At 39.9% G+C, this 21,963-nt stretch overlaps 10 protein-coding genes across 10 annotated transcripts; 4 read left to right on the top strand and 6 right to left on the bottom strand.

Annotated features, from left to right (window-relative positions):
• Positions 1-70: 70 nt before the first annotated feature.
• Positions 71-3,782, bottom strand: BDF20DRAFT_831148 (uncharacterized protein; the record flags this gene model as incomplete). The annotated part of the gene is made up of 5 exons (XM_053078423.1): positions 71-2,555; positions 2,633-2,902; positions 3,255-3,489; positions 3,554-3,562; positions 3,689-3,782. 5 exons carry the CDS (start codon positions 3,780-3,782, stop codon positions 71-73), a joined length of 3,093 nt encoding a protein of 1,030 aa, XP_052940325.1.
• A 213-nt stretch (positions 3,783-3,995) lies between these two features.
• On the bottom strand, positions 3,996-5,146 carry BDF20DRAFT_903928 (superoxide dismutase; the record flags this gene model as incomplete). Its single annotated transcript, XM_053082959.1, has 3 exons — positions 3,996-4,630; positions 5,009-5,051; positions 5,126-5,146. 3 exons carry the CDS (start codon positions 5,144-5,146, stop codon positions 3,996-3,998), a joined length of 699 nt encoding a protein of 232 aa, XP_052940324.1.
• On the bottom strand, positions 5,126-8,419 carry BDF20DRAFT_842441 (Dynamin central region-domain-containing protein). Its single transcript, XM_053079505.1, has 6 exons — positions 7,962-8,419; positions 7,706-7,875; positions 6,869-7,585; positions 6,186-6,784; positions 5,797-6,088; positions 5,126-5,735 (listed from the first exon to the last, which is right to left on the bottom strand). The coding sequence occupies exons 1-6, from the start codon at positions 7,984-7,986 to the stop codon at positions 5,418-5,420; spliced, it is 2,121 nt and encodes a 706-aa protein (XP_052940323.1). The 5' UTR covers positions 7,987-8,419; the 3' UTR covers positions 5,126-5,417.
• An 866-nt stretch (positions 8,420-9,285) lies between these two features.
• Positions 9,286-10,572, bottom strand: BDF20DRAFT_908877 (uncharacterized protein; the record flags this gene model as incomplete). The annotated part of the gene is made up of 1 exon (XM_053083526.1): positions 9,286-10,572. The coding sequence occupies one exon, from the start codon at positions 10,570-10,572 to the stop codon at positions 9,286-9,288; it is 1,287 nt and encodes a 428-aa protein (XP_052940322.1).
• A 1,719-nt stretch (positions 10,573-12,291) lies between these two features.
• On the top strand, positions 12,292-13,362 carry BDF20DRAFT_812611 (chaperonin 10-like protein; the record flags this gene model as incomplete). The annotated part of the gene is made up of 1 exon (XM_053076803.1): positions 12,292-13,362. The coding sequence occupies one exon, from the start codon at positions 12,292-12,294 to the stop codon at positions 13,360-13,362; it is 1,071 nt and encodes a 356-aa protein (XP_052940321.1).
• A 310-nt stretch (positions 13,363-13,672) lies between these two features.
• On the top strand, positions 13,673-15,804 carry BDF20DRAFT_842435 (uncharacterized protein). The gene is made up of 4 exons (XM_053079504.1): positions 13,673-13,870; positions 13,988-14,422; positions 14,505-14,723; positions 14,811-15,804. Exons 1-4 carry the CDS (start codon positions 13,746-13,748, stop codon positions 15,565-15,567), a joined length of 1,536 nt encoding a protein of 511 aa, XP_052940320.1. The 5' UTR covers positions 13,673-13,745; the 3' UTR covers positions 15,568-15,804.
• A 312-nt stretch (positions 15,805-16,116) lies between these two features.
• On the bottom strand, positions 16,117-16,361 carry BDF20DRAFT_810430 (uncharacterized protein; the record flags this gene model as incomplete). The annotated part of the gene is made up of 2 exons (XM_053076598.1): positions 16,117-16,157; positions 16,235-16,361. Coding segments are annotated over 2 exons (168 nt in total), but the record flags the coding sequence as incomplete, so codon positions are not given.
• Positions 16,362-17,543: 1,182 nt separating this feature from the next.
• Positions 17,544-19,311, top strand: BDF20DRAFT_842422 (Alpha/Beta hydrolase protein). The gene is made up of 6 exons (XM_053079503.1): positions 17,544-17,854; positions 17,946-17,963; positions 18,064-18,137; positions 18,204-18,258; positions 18,341-18,739; positions 18,832-19,311. The coding sequence occupies exons 1-6, from the start codon at positions 17,798-17,800 to the stop codon at positions 18,889-18,891; spliced, it is 663 nt and encodes a 220-aa protein (XP_052940318.1). The 5' UTR covers positions 17,544-17,797; the 3' UTR covers positions 18,892-19,311.
• On the top strand, positions 19,310-20,676 carry BDF20DRAFT_842420 (uncharacterized protein). Its single transcript, XM_053079502.1, has 3 exons — positions 19,310-19,906; positions 19,986-20,166; positions 20,254-20,676. Exons 1-3 carry the CDS (start codon positions 19,728-19,730, stop codon positions 20,536-20,538), a joined length of 645 nt encoding a protein of 214 aa, XP_052940317.1. The 5' UTR covers positions 19,310-19,727; the 3' UTR covers positions 20,539-20,676.
• On the bottom strand, positions 20,643-21,903 carry BDF20DRAFT_842416 (40S ribosomal protein S27). The gene is made up of 3 exons (XM_053079501.1): positions 21,792-21,903; positions 21,082-21,190; positions 20,643-21,002 (listed from the first exon to the last, which is right to left on the bottom strand). The coding sequence occupies exons 1-3, from the start codon at positions 21,795-21,797 to the stop codon at positions 20,863-20,865; spliced, it is 255 nt and encodes an 84-aa protein (XP_052940316.1). The 5' UTR covers positions 21,798-21,903; the 3' UTR covers positions 20,643-20,862.
• Between the last annotated feature and the right edge of the window lie 60 nt (positions 21,904-21,963).

The raw sequence follows: 21,963 nt of genomic DNA, 5'->3' as shown, positions 1-21,963 counted from the left end.
TACATGTATAAACAAATTCATATTTACAGTCTACTTTTATTATCTAATAGAGATATGTACATTCAATAATTTACAATAGTTCTACATCTACCCGGCCATCCGCAACATTCAAATTTGATATACGGACTTTTACTATTTCACCCGTCTCAACATTCCTATTTAGTTTTACCAGACGTCCGCGGATGCCCAATTCTAATAATGTGACGGTGGCTACTTCCATGGCACCACCTAGTTTTGTTAACGCCATTCGATTTGTATTATCCACAATGCAATTCCACTCCATTTCCTTTGTATAATTCATTCGCTGCAAGAGATGAATGACCCAAAATTGGAGACTGCTTGCTTCTAATAAAGATAATTGTTTTTCACGGGCCGTCGTCCTTGATTTGAGTATGTCTAATTGATTTACAGAAAAAGGCGTTTTTGGCTCTTTCAACAGGTGCGATTTGAGTTGCCAATGTGTCACCATATCCATGTAGCGACGTAAGGGAGATGTGGCTCTAGTATAACCATCTTTAATGCCCATAGCCACATGAGGGAGACCTGCCTCTGTGACGACAGTGGTTGGAGGAAATACTGAAATGAAGTGGACCATATCTTGTAGTTTGACAAACCCAGTCACTGGATCGCGCATTGAATACATTTCCTCTCGTAACTTGACGGCGTGTGTGGGTGCATTTGGATTCCACATTTGCGCTCTGAACGGAATGGGAACGGAACGTTCATTAGCGAATTTACTTGCGACGCGATTACCTATCATCATGGTTTCCGCCACCATTTGACGCGCAGGAGAGAAGGCATAGGTATCCAGTCTCAAGCGAATGGCAGGCAAATGGGATATATAGTTTGGTGTCGTATATTCAGTTGAGGGTATATCGAGGACTTGCGGAGAGATCTGTAAGACAGGTTGTGGTTTTTGGAAGATGATAGCCCCGTTCGCTATACGGTGCTGCATATGCTTCTGTGACAAATGATAAATATCAAGCAAGTCTTGCTTTGTGTGTTCGGGTACAGTGGATTTTCGTTTGACGCTTTGCTTTTCAACGTCTTTAAACACCTCATTGGAGGGATGACTGAATGTTTTCGTTGTATCGATGAGAGGATCTTTGGGAATACGGGCAAGTGGTTTTATTAATTCATCCACATCGTCATAGTACATCTTGATAACATTTTTGACATAACTTGGTCGAACGAGGAAGTCGACAAGGTCGCCTTTTGAATCGAGGCGCGTACTAAACGTCAAGGCGTATTGTGAACCTAGCGCATTTTTGTGAGCCGTACTTCCCAAACTGAACTTTTTAGACGCGAGTTCATCTGGTAGCATTGGAAAGTGACGTTCTGGCAAATATACTGTCTGCACTTTTCTCATTAAAGTCTGTGATAGTTCATCAAACGGTGAAATATAAGTGGTTGGATCTGCAATATGAACATGAAGCCAAGTTGAACCATCGGCCGTCTTCTCTATGGATACACCGTCATCGATTTCCTTTGCGGACGGGTCATCCACAGTATAAACTGGCAAATCACCAAAATCATGACGAATAGATTCGTAGGGGTCCTTATGCTGATCTTTCTTGGATAAAAATGTTGTTGTAAATGTATTCAATATCTTTTCATTTTGATCAGCTTTCTTGGACCAGATCCATTCACTTAAAGCTGGTGCATATTCTAGCAAGCTTGTATTGGCATAAGGTTTGAACATACCAATTTGTTTTAGAAATCGAATGGCCAATTGTTTGTCAAAAAATAAGTCATCGTAACATTTGAGTCCTTTCAAAATAATGGGTGCAAACAATTCATAGGGTGAATCGGTAATCACTTTGGGGGCTCGGATCCATTCAGCTATAAAGTTGATATACAGCTTATCGGTTGCAGTGATTTTGGATGAAAGTGAGGGCATTACTTCAAGGGCTGTCTGAGAAAATGTACCCAAAGCAGGGTCCGCATGCGTGTTATAGAATTGAATCAAACTTTTCATACGCTCTAAAAATCCGGTATAGGAAGGATCTCGCTGACGTATGTTTTCAACGATTTGACTTATGCGCTTGGAAGTTTGCTCTGATCGCAGGATCCATTTGTCTGTTGCACGTACATCAAATGTCGATACAAATCGAGTATTATCAGACACAATATGAAGGAAAGTGACATGACGCTGAAGTGGAGTGGGACTATCTGTTTTGAAGATAGTGGAGGCTAATTCTTCAAGGGTAACCTCCGTCTCATCATCTGGTTTAATGAATCGCTTATGGATCTGTACTAAAGTTTGATGCGCTAAACCCTTCATCGTCGATAACTCTCGTTGGTACTTTTGTACTGCCTGCTGTAGGGTAGGGGGGTAGCTTTGTAAAACACCCTGTTCATCAAGCTGGGTGAGCTGAATAGGTTCTTTAATAACAGAAGTAACATATGTTGTATCGATAAATTCTTTCCGGCAAAAAGCAACGGAATCACTTTTCACCTCGACCGTCTTTCCGTTTCTCAGTAGGATGGTTAAATGTTGAAGACCACCACTGATTAATTTTTGTCCTATGACTATACCCCCTAGTTGCGATCGCCTACAATTCAACAGATCTTCTTAATCTATTATGTGCTATACTTGTTGAGCGAGCACAGAATCGGATATTTATTATACCTGAATGCCTCTACATAGTCACCGATGTCAATTATCGGTAGCTTTTCTAGTTGTTCTTGTACGGGTAAAACTGTGTCGATATTAAATGATGAGGAGTTGATTTCCAGTTTATTCTCAGGCTGTTTGCTGTCTAGTTGAGACAGGGTGGCAAAGGGCGTTGTTGTAGTAGCAGTTGTGGTAGCTGCAGGAATGTGTTTGTGCCTAGTAATACACCTGCATAACTGCCTGAAACTGGCAGCATGTCGCATACCCTGCCGAGCAATTACAGGGCTAAACATGAATTCAAAAGTGGGGAAAACACCGAATTTGTTTGTGTCGGGTGCAAGAACGAAAAAAAAGAAAAAAAATAAAGAAAAATTCAAGTTTGAAAATTAATGCTGTGACGTTTTCAATTGATGAAAGAATTTAAAAACGTCATGCACACGTATGCTTAAGGATACTACATGTCCTGAATTTTGTGCTAAGCAATAAATATGGATCAAAAAAGGGAGTCTACAGCTTTCTTCCATCCGTTAGTTTGCACAGTTTTATTGTTTTACATGGTAAAGGTGTCAATAACAAGAACGAGTATGGTAATAGGTATCGATATCGCTTTACTCTATGATATGACTAGTTTTTTTACTTCAAAAGAGACTTTCCTTGAGTGGTGACTTCACCATCGGCTTCAACGCTTTGAATGTTAGGATGATTGAAGGACAAAGATCTGACAGAATCATCAGGAACTTCAACAGAGTAGCCCTTCATGGCACTATTGTATCTATGCTTGATGGTACAGCCAGATTGTTCGGCTTCCTTGATGTGCTTGTCGATAACATCATCAGCAGTATCTCTTGCAAAAGTAACAATATAAGTAGAGGCTATTCCAAATGATAGTAAATTAGATACATAGAAACAAGTACCACAATATATCAAATGACTTACAGGACATGGCTTTAATATATGTATAAAAAGAATAAAAATAAAAAAGATAAAAAACAATTATTGTCCTGCAAAAACAATGCTGTCTTTATATCTCCCAGAAAGTAACACAGGACTTTCCCCGAAAGATTTGCTCACCCGTTGTTCTACGTTTTCGCGCTATCACGTTTTTAGTCAAATTACCACGGGACACAGTCGTAAAAAAAGATAAAAGCAATTTTTTTGTAGGCATTTTTAGAGACTTCGATGGTAAGTGAACGGTACGTTGTTTTGCTTTATTAGGACGGTAAAAGATAAAGAAGAATCATATAAAATTACACTACTATGCCATCTATCACTGGTTTTTTCTTTCTTGGATGTGCTCGACCAATAAGAACTCGGGGCATTTGGTAAAAAAGCAAAAGGCAAAGTTTTGCATGAATCTTTTTTACGATTTTTTTTTTATTTATTGCGCTTTATTTTCCAACATACGGGCTTCTTGCCATAATGTATTCCCAGAGCAAGCGCAAACCATCTTTGTATTCTCAAAAGCACCAGCACTACGGGCAATAATACCACAAAAAACGCCATTTCCACTATTTCCATCTTTTGTATCATCTTTCAAATCGTCTTCGTTTTCTGAAATGACCATGCTTCTACCAATGATATCCCAGACTTTGACTCGTGTGCTTTCAACAACTAAATCGCCCCAGCCATTCTCATCCACCTCGATATTACCAAGATCACCGATATGACCGGTATGGACACCATCACCATGCTTTTCGTTGGTGGGGTTATAATGATCTCCAGTGGATTTCCAACCTTCAGAAATATCACCTGCTTCATGAATATGAACGCCGTGCTTGCCGGGAGTTAAGCCTTCCACTGTCAAATCTATTAAACATGTCTCTGGATCCACCTGAATAAATCGTGCTAGACCTGATTTTCCCTTCGGAATGACTGCCAAAGGATCCGAACCGTAGCACTCGAAAATGCAAACAGCTGCGCCTGAATGACCCTGTCCATCGGGAACACCTTGACCTCGTACAATAACAGTACGACCTGTTTCCTTTAACTTTTTACAAACGAGGGAGGGAGGCGCTATTACGGAGGAGTGAGCAAAGACACGAGAAACAGAGAGAGAAAGAAAGGAAAGCAATTTTAGACGAGGACTTATTTCGTTTAAACATTCAGAAAGTATATCTTATATACCTCTGCCTTCTACAACAACACGTTTGGCGGAAAGATCAACATCGAATGTGTTTACTTCTATTGTATATCGAACAATTTCAGTTGACATATTCTTCCACTCAAATAGTCATAACTCGCTGTCATTTTCTTGAATATAGTTCTATTGGTTGTTTAATTATTTACCAGGAATAGATTCAAGAACTTTTGTTACGTCCTTGACACAAGACTATGTCGTGGGCAAATACTGTTGGTTAGGATTGTGGCAATGTCAAATGGTTATTGAGAAACTTTTGTAACTCACATCGCATGTCATCTCAACAGCAAATTCTGTCTAACACAATTTTTTTTTAGTACGTCAGCAGCATAATTTAAGAATGTTGAGTTTATTGAACTGTTTGCTCATACTTTAAATATCTTGCTTGACATATTTCTACTTTAACTTTTTAATGTAATGAGGAGGCAAAAAAAGATATAGAGTTTCTTCTGTCAAATTTGATTATTAATTTCGGAGCGTTTTGGAAGTCAGCGTCCATTTCAGGTATTTTTGGTTTAATGCAAAGATGATGGGATATCTGGCAGCTCTTTATTTTAAATGAGGGACAGATATAAATGTCGTGTATGAATTTGCTATTTCACTTATAAAACTTGATCATTTACTACTACTATTACTACTACCGCAACCCTTTCATCCATTCTTTTATACAGAACCAACAATCTCGTCTGCTTTCTGCAAAGCTTCAATCATCTTCTTGCATTCTTTTCTTCTTTGTTGTGTAAATTCAGATTCCTGCAAAAGATCATCCAAAACGTCTGCTTTGTATAGCTCGGCTAAGAGCTCTCTTTGTAATTCTTCTTTAGCATGAGTGACTAAATTTAACATGACAGCTTTAGGTACCATATCAATCATTGTACGCTTGACAATGTTAAAATAAGATTGGATCAAGAGTTTGATGACTTCGGTTTCCATAAATTCACGCTCTGATAGAGCACCCATTGCTTTTAGTGTAGCAGGTGGCTAAAAGAGTTTAGCGTCAGTAACCATACACTATATAAAGGAAAAACATGTTCAAACTCACAGCTTCCATAATGGCGCCAGAAGTTTTCTTTGTCTTCTTGGGCCCAGAGAAAAAGCTACCAAAGAAGGACCCATTATTTTCAGATGTTGAATCAAAGCTAGATGCACTAGAACGAGGGCCGGTTTGAAGAGAAGCTAATTTGCTGTTACCATTCATAGTGGCATGTTGTTGATGCTGTTGCTTATCATGGTTTGGCTGGTTTTTGGCTTGTAATTGTTCATTAACAATAGCAATCGCTTGATGTCCGCTTAAGAAATCAGGATGTGCTGTATTAATATAGCATGATTCCATACTACATTATGAATAAAAAAGAACATGGAAAAAGTAAGCAAAGGAAAAACTTTTAGCTGACATAAAAGCACGGTTAAAATGGATAAGGGATCACTTACGCAACTAAATCAGTGACAAGTTTGCTTGTGGGTGCCATGGCTTTCTTGAAAAAGGACAACACTACTTGGTAGAAACGTTCTTTCAAAGCTGGGAAACGTTTGAAGAATTGCTTATTTAAGAGCTGACTTAAAATACGGACAAGCTCGTCATAAACCATGTTGATGCATTTGACACTGGGATCTTCGAGACGTTTGATTTGCTGTTTGATGATGACTTCAAAAGCAGTTGTAGCGACAAATAAAGCAGGCGAAGAACCTGAAGAGTTGTAAAGGATTGTACGAATATCGACATCCTTGATCTGTTCAAAAGGATCAATGTTTTTGATACCATTGGCGTAAAGCTCGTGAAAAACGAAACTGATTCTAGCACCTCCGGACAATTCAAAGCTTGTTAGGTCGTTTGAGTTACCGTCTATGATGGTTCTGAATTCTGTACAGAATTCAGTAATAATATTCAAGACGAGATTGGCTTGATTGGAACCCGAGCCATCGGCCACGGGATCACCCAATTGAAATAATTCTTGTTGGTATTTCGTCAAAGCTGACTGAATTTTGGCTTTGATTTCGGGAAGGGTATTACGGATATGGTGCATCAAGATCTATCCAAGAATAAGGAGGTAGTGCATGTGAGTATTTTACCTGGAAAACTCGTATATTTTACACATGGATATATTTCTATGTACCATATTCAATTTGCGTGCTAAGAATGGAGTACCACAATACTGTGCCTTACTACTATAAGAAGGGTGGTTTTCAAAGAATTCACGTTCTGCTGTCAAAGCTTTTGAGATGGATTTCTTGGATTCAATATCTCTTTGGCCTCGATTAACGACTGGCACATAACCCAATCGTAAAGGAATCACTCTGCCTGCTAAGATATCAATCACATCTGTTCCTTGATCCATCAGATCCACTTTTGTCAAAACACCGATTGTACGTAAGCCTTCAGGATCGACCTCCCTTGCTAGCTTCAAACCATCTGAATTAGCCAAATCTGTATTCGCTGCTGTTACTGCCAAAATGATGGTATTCTGTTTGGTGATGTATTTCAAAATCATTTCACGGATTTGCTTCTCAATATCTTTGGGCTGATCACCCACCGGGACTTTTGTCAGACCAGGCAAATCGACTAAAGTGAGCGTCAACACGTTGGGTGAAAAGATACGTAAATTGATGGGTTGAGGGGAAATACCAAGGTTTTTGCCGGTTTTCAACTCGGTATCCTTTACAATTTCTTCACGAATTTTGTTGAAATTGTAAAACTTTTGTCCTGGTAAATGTAAGAATTCACCCCACTCGTCATGGTTTTCTTGAGCGTCAGCAGAAGGAGAAACATCGTCATCTTTTTTGGCATCTGTGGCATTTGGCTTTGTTGCAGGACGGTTAATGAGTTGCAATACCTACATACACACGAAGAACAAGGAAATTAGCATGAAAAAGGAAAATGAATAGGAGCGGTGGAGAGTACAGTAACTAGCATAATGAGGTGATGGGAAAAGCTCTTTTTGCTCTCATCTTACCAATGGTCGACGTGTAACAATACCGGTTCCTCTTGGTAAAAAGTCTCTACCCACAATGTTTTCTAAAACAGAGCTTTTACCACTCGACTGAGAGCCTATAACCGCAATTTGGGGCAAGTCGACCGGATTATGGACTCCAACGGTAGCAAAAGCGTCCTGAAGCTTATTAACTAGGAAAATGAAAATGCAAGTTTGCATGAGTAATGTTGGCCCTTTGCGCGTTCATACAGCAAGTCAATTTGCACATTAAAAGTACCTGTCTTGATTAACTGCGTATCCATCTGTTGCAAGTTAGATTGTTGATGTTGTTGTTTTGATTTTTTGTAAGCTCACTTGAAAAACAAGTCTTGTAGAAAACCGTTTAGGTGGAGTTACTTGGATAAAACGAAATAAAATAAGGGGAAGGCGGGCGAATAACCGACGTCTCGCTCAATGGAATTCTTGTCTAAATTTGATTGCCCGCGGTCTGCACACTTTGTCAATCCAATGGACTCTGTAGAAATGGCACTATTTCCTACAGCTTGGAAGTTTCTACAGTATTATAGAGAATATAATTACATCTGATCTGACTTATATTGAGATTCATGGTTACTTTCATATGTAAAAACGGTAGTTCATTTTTCTTGCTGAGCAGGCGAGAAGCTATTTGGGGCACCTTTTTTGAAATTTTGAGAAATTGGAGATTGAGATGAAGAATCCTAAAATTAGTTGATACTCTGAGATAAAGCTATAAGCTTTATGGTTTCGAATAAGTATTTTATTTTTAGATAATTTTTTCTCATTTTGACTTTTTTAAAGTGTTTTATCTCATTTTTTGGATAATCAGAATTATGATAGAAGTTACAACCTTCTCAGAGTATGACAGGAATTCTACGTCATGCCTGTAATGTGGAAAATCTTAACCTACAGTAGTTCTTGACAGTTGTGAAGCGGATTTTCCATGTAAGAAGCATTTTGGCAACCTTATGTGAGGATCACCTCATTGCTCGATCAATAATAACAAATAGTTTATAAATTAAAACACACTAATGCATTTTCTCAAGCAACAACTACAATACTGCACCACATACGGCCAGAAAGAATATAGTGCATGATAGTTTATTGATTCTGCATTTAATCTACAGAACGATCACACTATCATTGTTATAAGTATATTGAGTAACCTTCAATATCTGAAACCACAATGGTGACAAAGTATAACAGCACTCGCCCCTACAGATATTGTGAGAATGGCGGGATTGGCCTCCGAAAACAAAGTCCAAAGTAGCGAACAGAACGCAATGAAAGTAGAGTTAAGAATCGCAGCAATATGAAAGCCTCGCTCAAATGGTGAATTTTGTTTGGATTTTTTATTAGGCTAGAGGGACCAAATCAATATCTTTTTTTCCGGTGCGCGGTAAGGTCAAACGCTTTAAAAGTCTCATGATTGGCTGAATGAAAATCATGATTTCAAAACGCAAATCACACTGAAGCCAAAAGGATTGCGGGAAATTCTATTATACAAAAAAAAAAAGAAGACTACTATTACACGACTTGGATAATTTCTGGGGGAATCAAGGGAGGGAAAACAGAATGGCGTTTTAAAAGTAACCTGACCGTTTCGTTCCATAAACATCAGAGGGATCTGAGTAGCTACTACTATAGGGATCCCTGTAATAGCCTGTTGATGCATACGGTGTCGTTCCATAGCCGTGATAATAGCTGCTATTCTGTGCTGGATAATAATGTTGGTCAGATCCATAATTCGTAACAGGAATAGGAACAGGAACAGCACCAGCAGTAACAGGATGCGCACCATACCCGCCGCCAGCAGCTCCATACATACTCATTGGGTGTGTCCGACTCATATAATTGAATGCTGTATTTGTAGGAGCTAACGGCTGACTGTACATAGCACCTTGATTGTAACCGTTTATCATTGCTGGATACGGTTGGTGTTGTTGCTGTTGTAAAAGGGGATTTTGAAAGACACCTGACTGTGGGTATTGCTGCTGCTGTAGTAATGCAAAAGGGTTCATCTGAGAGCCGTTACTCATCATGACAGCGCCTCCTGGGGTAGTTGGCAGCAAGCCATTCGCCGTATTCAAGGGTGGTGTAGCAGACATGAATGTACTCTGATACATTGCCGCCAGCATTGCTGGATTCATGTTACTGATATTATTCCCTAACAACATATTACTATTTCCGGGTGCCGCAGCTGCCATCATATTCATACTAGCCAGAGGATGATTATTTCCACCATTATTGCCTCCGGCCGCAGCCATCGTCATCAAAGCCATCATAAGTGCCTGCTGTTGCTGTTGCTGATGTTGTTGTTGTTGCTGCTGTTGCTGCAGCATCATGATGTCTTCGCTGCCTGCTACTAAGTTATTATTGTTTCCCATGCTACCACTGAATGGAAGCATTCCTTGCTGCCCTTGTGTCATGGCTGCTCCTGCTCCTGCTCCTGGCATCAGCATCATCATCGGATGAGGCATCATACCGCCTGTGCCTGGCATCATACTCGCACCTGCTCCTCCAGCGCCTCCATATCTACTCAACACTGCCATAGCATTTGGATCTAGCATCGGTGTTCGATATCCAGCTGCTTCCCGTAATTTACGCTTCACCATATCAAAAATGCCGCCTTGAGGCTCAAACAAACCCCCTCCGTTACCGTATAAATTAGCAGCGGCAGCGGCAGCGGCAGCAGCAGCAGCATTAGCAGTGGCAGCCTGTTGTTGGGCAGTCTGTTGTTGTTGTTGTTGTTGTTGATGCTGTTGTTGAGCTTGAACCTGAGCTTGGTTTGTCTGTTGAAGATTGGGTGAAGTCACTGGCGGCTGCTGACCAGCGGGGACGGTGGCTGGTTGAGGTTGTGGCTGTGACATTGAATCAATATATCAGTGAGAAACACTTGCACCAAGGTAGATAGTCTATATAAAATGTGGAGGGGGGGAAAAAAGATATGGAATGGAAAGCTGATCAAATAAAAAAATGAAATTACTGAAAATCAATTTCCTGGTTTATGTTGTTGTTATTTCCTTTTTCTGACATTCGACTAGTTTGAAAAAGAAGGGTCATGTGTGTACGACAATGTTTGAACAGTTTTTTTTTTTTCCTCGTTGGTGTTGAGTTGCTTGCTACATGATTGCTGCATCCCATGTATATACTTTCGGTAAAACGAATTTCAAGAAAATCAATAGTGTAAAACTATATATATATATATATAATCTTTACAGATGCTTATTATCATGCAGTAGCGAAGAGCTAAAGGTTATTTTTGCAGGTAGAATGGACTTGTTTTCCAACATGATCAATAACAGATAGACCTACTTTGACCGTAACGAAAGTTTTTGGCTAAAAAATACAGGAATGTCTAGAAAAATAAATCAAACTTACACCTATATACAACATCAATGAAGAGCGAACGTGTCCCCTGAGGCACACACAGTCATCCGCGTACTGATAAAGCAGATGAGGAAACAGGTTTATGGCTAGAGATATGGCGAGTATACGCATACAAAAGCACACCTTGTGCATTGAAAATAGGCTTGTACGTAAAAGTGGATAATGGAGGGGAGCAGGGAAAAATAGGCAGCCATAGGTTCCTCTTTAGTGCACGAGACAATGAGCAATTTATATTTCCCTTAACAGAGCATATCCATCTGATGAAGGTGCTGACACGCCACGGAACCAACTGGGGAGTTATTGACTGGCAAACTACTGCTGTTCTTGAATATGACTGATTCTGTATACTTTGGAAGAATTCGAACAGCAGCCATTCTTCATAGTCTATTTCTCATCCACCTTTCTGATCAACCATTGCTTTTGAGTGGGATGTCATTGACGTGGATGATACATTTATTCCATGACCACAATTATGAAAGCTCGTTTGAGGTCAACCTATTTCAATCGACTCTTTGTTCCTGCAAGTACGATTTTTAGATGAAGAAGAGGATTTGCAATTGTTGTTACGAAAGAAATTATCTCATCAGTGAAGCATGAAACGATCCACTTTTTTATTTCCTGAATGATATTCAAGAGAGCATAGGATGACTTTGAAAGCTTTTTTAAGGCCTATTCATCTTAAAGCATGATGGGGAATTGTTGCGCAAACCGTAGGGTCTATGTCTAAGACGATGGCTATTCTTTGCAAGACACCGAAAGCGCTTTTAGATAGATGGACTCTTCATTTAAAACGCGTAATCAAGTGGAAAAAGGATGGCCATCTAAGCCTCTACGAAAAAGCAACGTTATTCGCGACATTGTTGTATGAAGAGCCTACCACTACTACGACGACCGCCATGTCAGTTTTTTGTTTCATTGCATGAGGAAAGCAAAAGCGGGGCTTAAACATTTATCCCAAATTCTTGGATGCAATTTCAGTTGGGGGGTGGGGGGCGGGAGCAGAAACGCAGAATTTTTCCAAAAATGGAGACGTGTACGCGCAATGACAGCTTCAAAATTGGCAATGGATGATGTTTGCTTGAGCTTGAAAAAGATGTGTTATCGGTTGGTAACCTATGCATAGTCATACGTCTCTATATAAGATCCCCCCCCTTTGCACAGTTTTATTACTTTTTATTCAGTTTTATTGAAAAGAAATCATGTCTGCTACTACTACATACAACGGTAACGATACTTTCCACGGTTGGGCTGCTTCTGCCAAGGGGGCACCTCTTGTTCTTCAAGAAATGACATTAAAGCAATGGACTGAAGACGATGTGGAGATCAAGATCAGCCACTGTGGTATGTGTGGTAGTGATGATCACTATCTTTGTGAATCTTGGGGACCTTCCACCTATCCTTGTGTCGTCGGTCATGAAATTGTAGGTACTGTCACTCGTGTCGGTAAAAACGTCAAGTATGTGAAGGTAGGCGACCGTGCTGGCGTGGGAGCTCAATCAGGTGCTTGTCAAAGGTGTGAAAACTGTCTCACTGGCAACCCCAATACCTGCTCCGATCTCAAGGGATTTATCTTGACGTACGGTAGCCGATGGCCTTGTGGCACGCCGTCCTACGGTGGCTACGCTGACAAATGGCGCGGTGATCAACACTTTGTTTTCAAAGTGCCCGATAACATGACAAACGAAATAGCAGCTACATTTTTCTGCGCGGGTATTACAACCTATGCTCCTTTGAAACGTACTGATGTGAAGGCTCACTCTGTTGTGGGTGTGATGGGCATAGGTGGTCTTGGTCACTATGGTGTTCTTTGGGCCAAGGCGATGGGCGCTAAGGTCATCGGCATGTCCCACAGCGATAAGAAGCGCGATGTTGCTTTAGAATTGGGCTGTGATGATTACATTGTGACCAGTGATAAAGAAGATAGGAAGAGATATTTCAAAAAGATGACACACATCCTCTGTACGGGAACCAGCCCTGACTTCCAATGGGAACCTTACTTTGATCTTTTGAAAGTAAACGGCCACTTTATCAATGTCAGCTTACCGAAGTGGGACTTTCCTCCCTTCCACACGTATGACATTCTGAAAAACCAGGTATTCATTCACGGTTCCGCTATTGGTTCACCCAATGAAATCAGAGAGATGCTCAAGTTTGCTGCCGAAAAGAATGTCCGTCCTTGGATCCAGAAATACTCTATGAAGGATGTCAATAAGGCCATGGAAAATTTCCGTGCTGGCAAGCCAAGATTCAGATTTGTATTGGAAAATTAGAATGGAACGCACACTCTTCAGCACATGATTTGCTATTAGCCTTTTGTTTATGAAAAAGCCATCATCCTATAATGTATATAATAAAATGAGAATGTTTGCTATTGTTTTGAAAACCAAAATAAAGAGTGACTTTTTTCAATTTTTTTGAAAGACCCAACGCATCTGAAGGCATTCGGTTTTTTTTTTTTTTTTTTTTTTTCTTTTTTTTTCTTTTTTTTTCTTTTTTTTTTTTTTGACAGTTCTCAAAATGGGGAAAAAGCTTTTTTTCAACTTTCTTTTTCCTTTTCCCAAAACTCTTTTTTTTTTTTCTTTTTTTTTTCCTTTTCCGCTCCATTAGCGATCCGTCGATTTCATTTCAAAGTTTATAGAAAAGAAAAAAAATTATGCCATTTGGTTGGGGAGCCAAATTCTGTAAGCAGTGGGCCAGAATATCTCTATGGTCCTTTTTTTCAGATATTCAAGTGAAAGATATCGAAAATGCTGATTGCAGCCATGGGCCGATTATTTTGTAAATGTCCCATCTCTTTTTTTTAAACAAAGAAAGGGGTTTTTTTTTGGGGTGCACTATGGATTACATTTGAAACTTTTTATTCAATTCATACCAAACATTTTATTGTCTATCTAGCGCGGCTACACACCATAATATGCTGATGGATCCTGCAGTGCTGAACAAAGCCTGCACGGGTCTCACGCATTGGTGGGCTAAGAAGGAAGTGTTTATTGAAAACAAATATTGGCTCAAGTTCCTCTACAGCAGTGGTTTAGTGCCTGTAGACAGGAAGGCCAAAGATCACACGTCGCTTTATAAAGAAACGTTTGATGTGTTGGAATTGAACGAATCACTCGTTATCTTTCCAGAAGGGACAAGTCATACACTACCCAGCTTGGGAAAATTGAAAGATGGAGCTAGCTTTGTTGCTTTGGAATACAATAAAGCTTTGAAAGACTATCCGAGTGATAAGTTAAATCAACATGGCCAACGACCCAAGCCAGCGTCGATTGTTCCAGTAGGCATTGTCTATACAGACAAGTCGAAATACCGTAGTCAAGTCATCGTGAGGTAGGGGGGGGTCATTCAAGGAGAAAGTTCTACAGGTGACCATGATTGGTTCTAAATCGCTTGTTCTTTTTTTGTGTCAAAGGTTCGGCCAAACCATCCATGTCAATGATTATCTATCCGACTATGAAAAAGACCCAAAAACAACCGCCAAAAGAGTCACCCGGAGAATCGAAGACTCACTTATTTCACTTACCATTAATGCGCCTGACTGGACGATTGGCAAAGGGGCTAGGATGGCGAGAGAGCTGCTCTTTCCTGGTGAATATGGTCTCATGCATGATTTTGTGCCAGTGACACAGAGGTAGAAAACGAGAAGGGCAAACCTATGCGCCCAAAGGGATCATCCTGTACAACACCAACCTGACCACGTTTATTTTTTGTATAACAGTCTTATTAGAATCCTTAAAGAGAAACCAGAGTTGGCACAAGCATGCTATGCCTACAGAGAGGACCTGAATCGCTTGTCGCTGAGAGATACAGATATGATGGACTTGACACCTACCGACGCTTCCTCTTCTCCAGCAACAGCCCACATGAACGTGAACGTAAATCATCGTTACGTCCTAAAAGATTTTTTCATGAAAACACACACTCTCCTCTTTGACTTACCGATACTCCTACCGGCCTTCGTGATCCATTTCCCTCTTTACGTTATGGCTCGCCATTATACCAAAGTCCAACCTTACGAAGAAGTGCTTGCGCAAGAAAAGATTTTCTATGCTTCCCTCAGCGTGATGGTCATCTATAGCAGTTTGTTCCTGTTCAGTTGGTACTATGTTTACCATCTCACATTGTATGGCATGCTTTTTACAGGGTTGACACTAGCCATCCTGTTCTGGATGCATACAGAGTTTATTGATTCAAAGTACGAGGCATTCAAGCAGTGGAAGGGGGCTGCAATACTGTTGGATGCATTTGTGTTGAAACGCGACGGTGGACGTCGTCAGCAAGCGATCATGGCGTTGGTCAATAGAAGAGAACAACTGCAAAAAGAGCTGCTGGATGTGGTATGGGCAGCAGCAGCCACAACAGATCCTGTTTCAAGTAGCAGCAGTGCTCCTAGCATGGTGGAGGAACATCCAACTTCTTTTATGCAAGCTGTTCGAAGAGTCCAAAAAGCACTTTACACGCGCCATTCGTTTTAGCTTTTTTTGAATAGAAAATAAACCCACACATTGAATTCGGTTGAGCCGCCCCTTTTATTGTCATTTCTTTATACAGTATTTTAGGTTACAAGATTGATTTCGCCATGAGATGGGAAAGGATCGTCCTGTGTCATTAACGCTCCATTGTTACCCATGCTTGTAGCTGTAGTCCCTTAGCATGTGGCACTCAGCTGCAGTAGTTTGCGATATATCAAATACCTGCCTTTTGATGAATACACAAAAAAAAAAAAAAAAAAAAAAAGGGGGGAAAAAAATCTCGATGAAGGTATCGACTTTTTTTTTTTTACAAAAAAAAATTAAGAATACGTCTCAATTTAAATACAAAATACTACAATGCTTTTTCCGCCTCCCATTCTCCACTTTTTGGATGGTGATGGTAATGTTGACGTGCGATGGACATAATGGAGAAAGGGGTTTAGGCTAGCGGTTCAATAGGTTCTTGGTCTTCAAGTAAGAAAAAGAACAAACAAGCATACATTGATGGGTGTGATGGAGTTTTGATGAATGGTGAGAGTTTAAGAGTGACGGTTATTGATAAATCGTAAGATGAGAAAGATCGATTGGAATGGCTATCCATGTACGAAAAACAGAAGAGCTATGAGTTTCATGGAGCTCAATCTTTCAGCAAAGTGTGCAGACTACTTACAACAACCTGTTTCTGCACCTGTAGGATATCTTTTCAACTTTTTTTCAAAAGGGGGTGGTGGAGGAAACTCTTTTTGTGAATGGAAAGTCCAACGACCTGCTTCTGTTTGCGGTGGTTCAGGTATGTCAATATCGACACTATGATAAGAAGGTTGAACAGGAATGGTCGATAAACGATTTAACGGTGATTGCATGTTGCGCTGCTGCTGTTGTTGTTGATGAGCACTATCTGAGCTTGTATTATTGCTGTATTGACTTTGTCTATAACTCATCGCTTTCTTTTCAAAAAGACAAAAAAACTCAGTTTTCTTTCAAAAAAAGGGGAGTAGGGGAAAGAAGAAAAGTGAAAATGTAAAGTCCGATTCCTTTTATTTTCCTTTTATCTTCCAAATTTGGAAGGGTCGGAAAACGAACTTTCGGTAAAAAGCTTTTACTTTTTTGAACGGGTTTTTTTGCCCCTTTCCTTTTTTTTTTTTCCCTTAACGACAACCCAACTATTAAATTTTCACATGTCTTTTTGTGTCACACAAAATTCTGACGTGAATGCTCTGTGCCGTGTTTTCGAATTGGCTACAGACGAGGCATGTCGTGAGGCCAAATCAGTCTCTCTGTGAAAATGATTCGGAAAGGAATCGACTCTAAAACGATGGATTGGCCCTAGGGACGGGGCAAAGAGGTCGTTCGCTGAACTCATTTCTGCTTGAATAGGAAAACAAAACGAGACTCTTACACACCGTCTTGAGAAAAGAAAACTAGGACACTATCCAGAAAGGGAGGGAAGAAAGGAGAAAAGGGGAATTCGTTGTGAGTGACAGACACTAAAAAATAAAAGTTTGGGGAACATTAAATGGGCATTCGTTTTTTTAAATTTCCGCTCATAATGCAAAAAGGTAAATGAATGGGGCCATCACGTGATAGATGGGGTTGTAAGTGTATGTCTAATACACACACACACACACACACACACAGCTTGAGTTGTCTCTTTTTTTTTTTTTTTTTTTTTTTTTTTTTTTTTTTTTTTGATGGCTAATTTATGCTGGCCAAAAAAAGCATCTTTTTTTTTTCTTCCTGTCAAAATAATCCATTTTTCTTTTTCTGTAATCCTACTTTTTTGCTTTTTTTTTTATATATATATTATTATTGTTATTGATTCAATACAAGCACCCTACGACAGCTTTTCAACCATAACAAAAAACATACAGATGTGGATCTACTTGTTGTATTTATTCTATTTCGCTATAGCAGTAACCGTTGCGCTGTCACTATTACTCTATACTTATCAATGCGAGTTATTATATGCCTCGGGATTCCCAAGCGGATCAAGGACAGTGGTAAGATGGTGGTTTACTCATAAACCCAATGGAGACAAGGAAAACAACTCACTTCTTTCTCTCTCTCTCTCTCTCTCTCCTGTCTCACCCCCCCCGCCTCAACCCCTCGACTTTTATAAACAACCACACAACGACTGGGATATATAAAGGTGGCACGACCTTCACAATATGGATTACCAGATAAAGAAGTGATATTAGTAACAGAAGATGGGTATAAAATCAGAGCCTATGTGATGATACAGAGAGGCGAAGAAGTGGCGATACAGTCACCTACCGTTGTTTGCTTCCATGTAACTATCTTTTTTTTGTATTTTCTTGGTTTGCGAATGTGAACGTTCAAATGTTCTAACGGAATATATGACTGAAATATTGGGTATTTAGGCACATACAGGGAATATGGTAAATTGAGAAGAAAAGGAGGAAAGCAGAGGCATTTTTGGGGATACTGAAGCACAAGTCTTTTTTTTTTTTTGTTGGTGCTTTCTTTTTTTTTTCGCAGGGTCATCGATTGCCTATTGCCCAGGTATTTTACAAGAAATTAGGATACAATGTCGTGATGTTGTCGTATCGAGGGTAAGGGAAAAGCATAGAAGTTTCCTGGGTTTTTCTGTTGCTCATCAGACTTATCCTTTCCATTAGCTACGGTTTAAGCGAAGGCAAACCAACAGAAAAAGGCCTCAAAATCGATGCAAAGGTAAAAAAGGGGGAGATCTTTGTTCTTTTTCTTTTCTGTTTTTGTTGCAGCAAACATTGATTTTTCCTCCTTTGAATTCTAGACTGTACTGCAATATATAAAACAACATCCCATACTGAAACATACAAAACTGATAGCTTACGGTCAATCCTTGGGTGGATCAGTGGCTATCAGTCTTGTATCAAGAAATGAAGATCAATTTGACGCCTTGATTATCGAAAACACTTTTTTGAGTGTGCCTTTACTTGTGCCGCATATCTTTCCAGCATTACGACATCTTGTCTATCTCGTTCATCAGACGTGGAAATCTTACAAAACCATCAAATACGTTCAACATGTACCCATCCTATTTTTATCGAGTTTAAAAGACGAATTAGTGCCGCCAGGCCATATGGCAAAATTATACAGTATTTCGCAGACAAGTGGAGTCAAAGTATGGAAAGATTTTGAAAACGGGACACACAATGATACATGCATGCAGGTAAGAAAAAAAAGCAACAAAATAACAAAGGATAAAGAAAACAGTCATTGATGAATTCATCTTTCTGTGTACCTGCTGCCTTTTATGAAAAGAGCGGATTCTTTGAAGCCATAGCAGAATTTGTACGGGATTATGTATGGGAATTGGACTGAAAGCTGGACTGAAATCTGAATAAGGGGAGGAGAGGAGAATACTCGTTTCATAGTCCGGGAACAATGATTGTAAATATATATATATTCTACCCATGCACACACACACACACACACATGCACACACCACACGCACACACACACATACACACAACTCTATCGTACATCGTTTAAAATACCTTTGGATCAACCCACACGACAAACACGGTTGGGACGGGAGGGGGGGGGAGGACGCAACCACGACCACTACTTTTGTTATTACGACCCCCCAAAGATAACCCATTCCCTTCTTCTCCCCATGCTCATCATCCTCTTCATCTGTCACGCACCCACGTCCGCATCCCTCCCTCCCTCCCTCCCTTCTTCCACTAGCGAATTCCACGTATTTATTTATGGACATCATAAACCTATTTTGAAAGGGAAAAAAAAAAAAAAAAAAGTGATAATAAAAGAAGCATTTCACATTTTTATTTTTGAGGCAAAAAAAAGAAAAAAGAAAAATGGGGGGCCCTACTGACATAAACACTGTAGAAAACAGGTCTATTCGAAGAAACCGAATGGAGTGTTGGTAGATGTCGATGCCCTTTGTTTTTGAAACGTATCACGATTTCAGTGACTATAACAAGGTAGTAAACAGATCAAAGAGAAAAAGGGGGATCCCTCCTTCATTACCCACTTGCTGGATAGTGTCCTCAGATGGAAGGGTTTTCTTTTTCCCACTTACAATGGTGGGTTGGCTTTCGTAGGCACAACCCCCATGCTGCCTTGTTGTATAAATCCGAAAACACGAGGACCGCAAGAAAAAAAACGCTCACTTACACATTATTCATCACCCTCTCATGTCCAGTGCTTATGGAAAAATCCCTAAACCGACCTTGATGACTGATCTAAACACCGTTCTGCCCATCTCAAACACCTTACGCAATGGTACCAAGACCATGATTCAAAAGGTCGATGCCGAGAATAAATCACTTTGTGCTTATCTTCACGCGCGATTTAACGCTGAACTTGAAGCAGGGTAAACATTCAAAAAACAAAGCGGTGGGGGAGGGGGGGGGCGGTGAGTTACCACGCAAGATATTGAATAGAATACATAGATCTACGTATCCACAAGAAGAATTATTGAACGATCAGCAATTCAGAGACTATTTTCTTGCCTATGATGCCTTTGTCATGGCAAAAGATGGCTTGATTGAACCCAATACAAACTATGACTGGGATGATAAGGTGGTGGGCATGTTTTACATTAAACCAAACTACCCCGGAAGGTGTTCTCATGTAAACATTCGAAGCATAATGTGGGCGTTGGACAGGGCAGCATGTTGACTTATCGCCTCGTTTTTCACTTTTCTTTTTTCCATGCAGATTTGTAATGGTGGATTTTTCGTCATGGATCATTATCGTGGGCTGGGAGCTGGTGTTGTCATGGGAGAAGCCTTTAAAGTGTTGGCTCCTGCCATAGGTTACAAGGCGTCCTTGTTTAATTTAGTTTTTGAAAACAACCCTGCCTCCATTGCTATCTGGGAGAAATTAGGCTTTCAAATGGTCGGTCGTATTCCTAAAGCAGGAAGATTAAAAAATAGTCCTGATAGGCTTGTAGATGCCTTGATGTATTACTACGACTTTGAAACACCAGCAGAGAAACAGTAATACAGCTGTCATAGATCGATAAACCCCTCCTTTCTTTCTATACACATGATTTAAAAAACTCACATTGCTGATTTTTTCTTATGATATGAAATCCATCTGGTTTTTTTTTTTCTTTCTTTTTTTATAAAAAAAAAAAAAACTTTGGCTACGTGACATAAATGGGGATGGAAAGGGTGTCATCGTGAGTGCCCCCCGCCCCCTTATATACATATAAAAGAGTGTCTTGCCAAATAAAAAAGAAGAGGGTATCAATAAAAGATACTCTTTCTTTCCCAAAGACTTGTAACAATCAATGAAGAAAAAACGATGAATTTTTTTGTTTTTTTAATTGGCCTTTCTACGGAAAGAACAACCTTCAGTCAAACGGGCACGACCACCAGTGGGTTGACACAAGACAGTACCGCAAGAAGAACACAAGACAACAGTTTGAGCGTGGCTGAAAACAGTGCTAATGTTCAAACAACCTATCCATGAACAAACCCACAAGAAGAATGGTTAATCTGGCTGCTTGACTTGCAGTGAAACATAAAGAAAAACACTTACCGGGACACTTGACATCCATAAAGTAAGAGTTGGGAGATTGCACAAGTCTCTTGAGCTTGTGAGAGCGCTTCTCGTGTTCAACGGAAGGGTTAAGAAGATCGACGGCCAACTAGTAAATTGAATGCAATGACAATAAACAATGTTAGTCCTACTTTTTCAACATCCCATCATTACAGGACGCCAATATGACATCAAACAACGGTCATCACAAAAGCGGAAAGAAAAAAACATGCTCAACATGCAGCCTATGTATTGAATAGGCACTCATTAGTCTTGCATTATGAGCCGAATGGCCATTGTAGGAGGTGGATGAACATGTGAAAAATGACTAAAGAGCTGATTGAAAAGTGCATGTATGTAAATGTAGGTTGTATTGGGCTGTCGAGTGTAAGTCACTTGATGATAAGTATAAATCGTAGGCCAACAGTTTGAAACGAGCGCAAAGAACTGCGAGATATTATATTTTTGGTGCATTCACGATGGGCTTCATGACGAATGTTGGTGATTCCATTCCGTTAATGTCGCAATGTAAAATGAGCTGTCAAATATCTAAAAAAAAACCATTTCCATCCATATCCTATTTATTCATCCATCTGTTCACTGTTCTTCATCCATTGTCAAAATATCCATGGTTTTTTTTTTGGTTTTTTTTTTTTGTGATGACCTGACGTTGATACATATTGGCAAGTCGTTTATTCAACAGAACTTACAGTCATGTTTACTGTTGTCGAAGCTTGTAAAAGGGAAGGATTCTTCTAATTGCCACAATTCTACCTTCAAAGATAACTTTTTCCGTCCCCCGCCCCTCTTCGGCTTCAGAATCAGATCAATTTCAAAAAAGTGCTCGCTTATGATTCGGACTTTCATACTGTTTGCTCCAAG

This window comes from Mycotypha africana, assembly GCF_025528875.1.
Source record: "Mycotypha africana strain NRRL 2978 chromosome Unknown BDF20scaffold_1, whole genome shotgun sequence".
Lineage (NCBI taxonomy): Eukaryota > Fungi > Mucoromycota > Mucoromycetes > Mucorales > Mycotyphaceae > Mycotypha > Mycotypha africana.
Note: the sequence above shows the minus strand (reverse complement) of the source record. Positions and strands in the feature narration are given on the sequence as shown.

Coding starts and splice junctions, on each gene's coding strand:
- BDF20DRAFT_842435 (XM_053079504.1), top strand. CDS start 13,746: ATGCCATTTGGTTGGGGAGCCAAATTCTGTAAGCAGTGGGCCAGAATA. Junction 13,871..13,987: donor AGCCATGGGCCGATTATTTT/GTAAATGTCCCA, acceptor TTGTCTATCTAG/CGCGGCTACACACCATAATA. Junction 14,423..14,504: donor CGTAGTCAAGTCATCGTGAG/GTAGGGGGGGGT, acceptor TTTGTGTCAAAG/GTTCGGCCAAACCATCCATG.
- BDF20DRAFT_842416 (XM_053079501.1), bottom strand. Junction 21,003..21,081: donor TATGGATGTCAAGTGTCCCG/GTAAGTGTTTTT, acceptor GTTCATGGATAG/GTTGTTTGAACATTAGCACT.
- BDF20DRAFT_842422 (XM_053079503.1), top strand. CDS start 17,798: ATGATACAGAGAGGCGAAGAAGTGGCGATACAGTCACCTACCGTTGTT. Junction 18,259..18,340: donor GCCTCAAAATCGATGCAAAG/GTAAAAAAGGGG, acceptor TTTGAATTCTAG/ACTGTACTGCAATATATAAA. Junction 18,740..18,831: donor ACAATGATACATGCATGCAG/GTAAGAAAAAAA, acceptor TTTTATGAAAAG/AGCGGATTCTTTGAAGCCAT.
- BDF20DRAFT_842441 (XM_053079505.1), bottom strand. CDS start 7,986: ATGGATACGCAGTTAATCAAGACAG. Junction 7,876..7,961: donor TACGCAGTTAATCAAGACAG/GTACTTTTAATG, acceptor TCATTTTCCTAG/TTAATAAGCTTCAGGACGCT. Junction 7,586..7,705: donor TTGTTACACGTCGACCATTG/GTAAGATGAGAG, acceptor GTGTGTATGTAG/GTATTGCAACTCATTAACCG.
- BDF20DRAFT_842420 (XM_053079502.1), top strand. CDS start 19,728: ATGTCCAGTGCTTATGGAAAAATCCCTAAACCGACCTTGATGACTGAT. Junction 19,907..19,985: donor AACGCTGAACTTGAAGCAGG/GTAAACATTCAA, acceptor TAGAATACATAG/ATCTACGTATCCACAAGAAG. Junction 20,167..20,253: donor ACCCCGGAAGGTGTTCTCAT/GTAAACATTCGA, acceptor TTTTCCATGCAG/ATTTGTAATGGTGGATTTTT.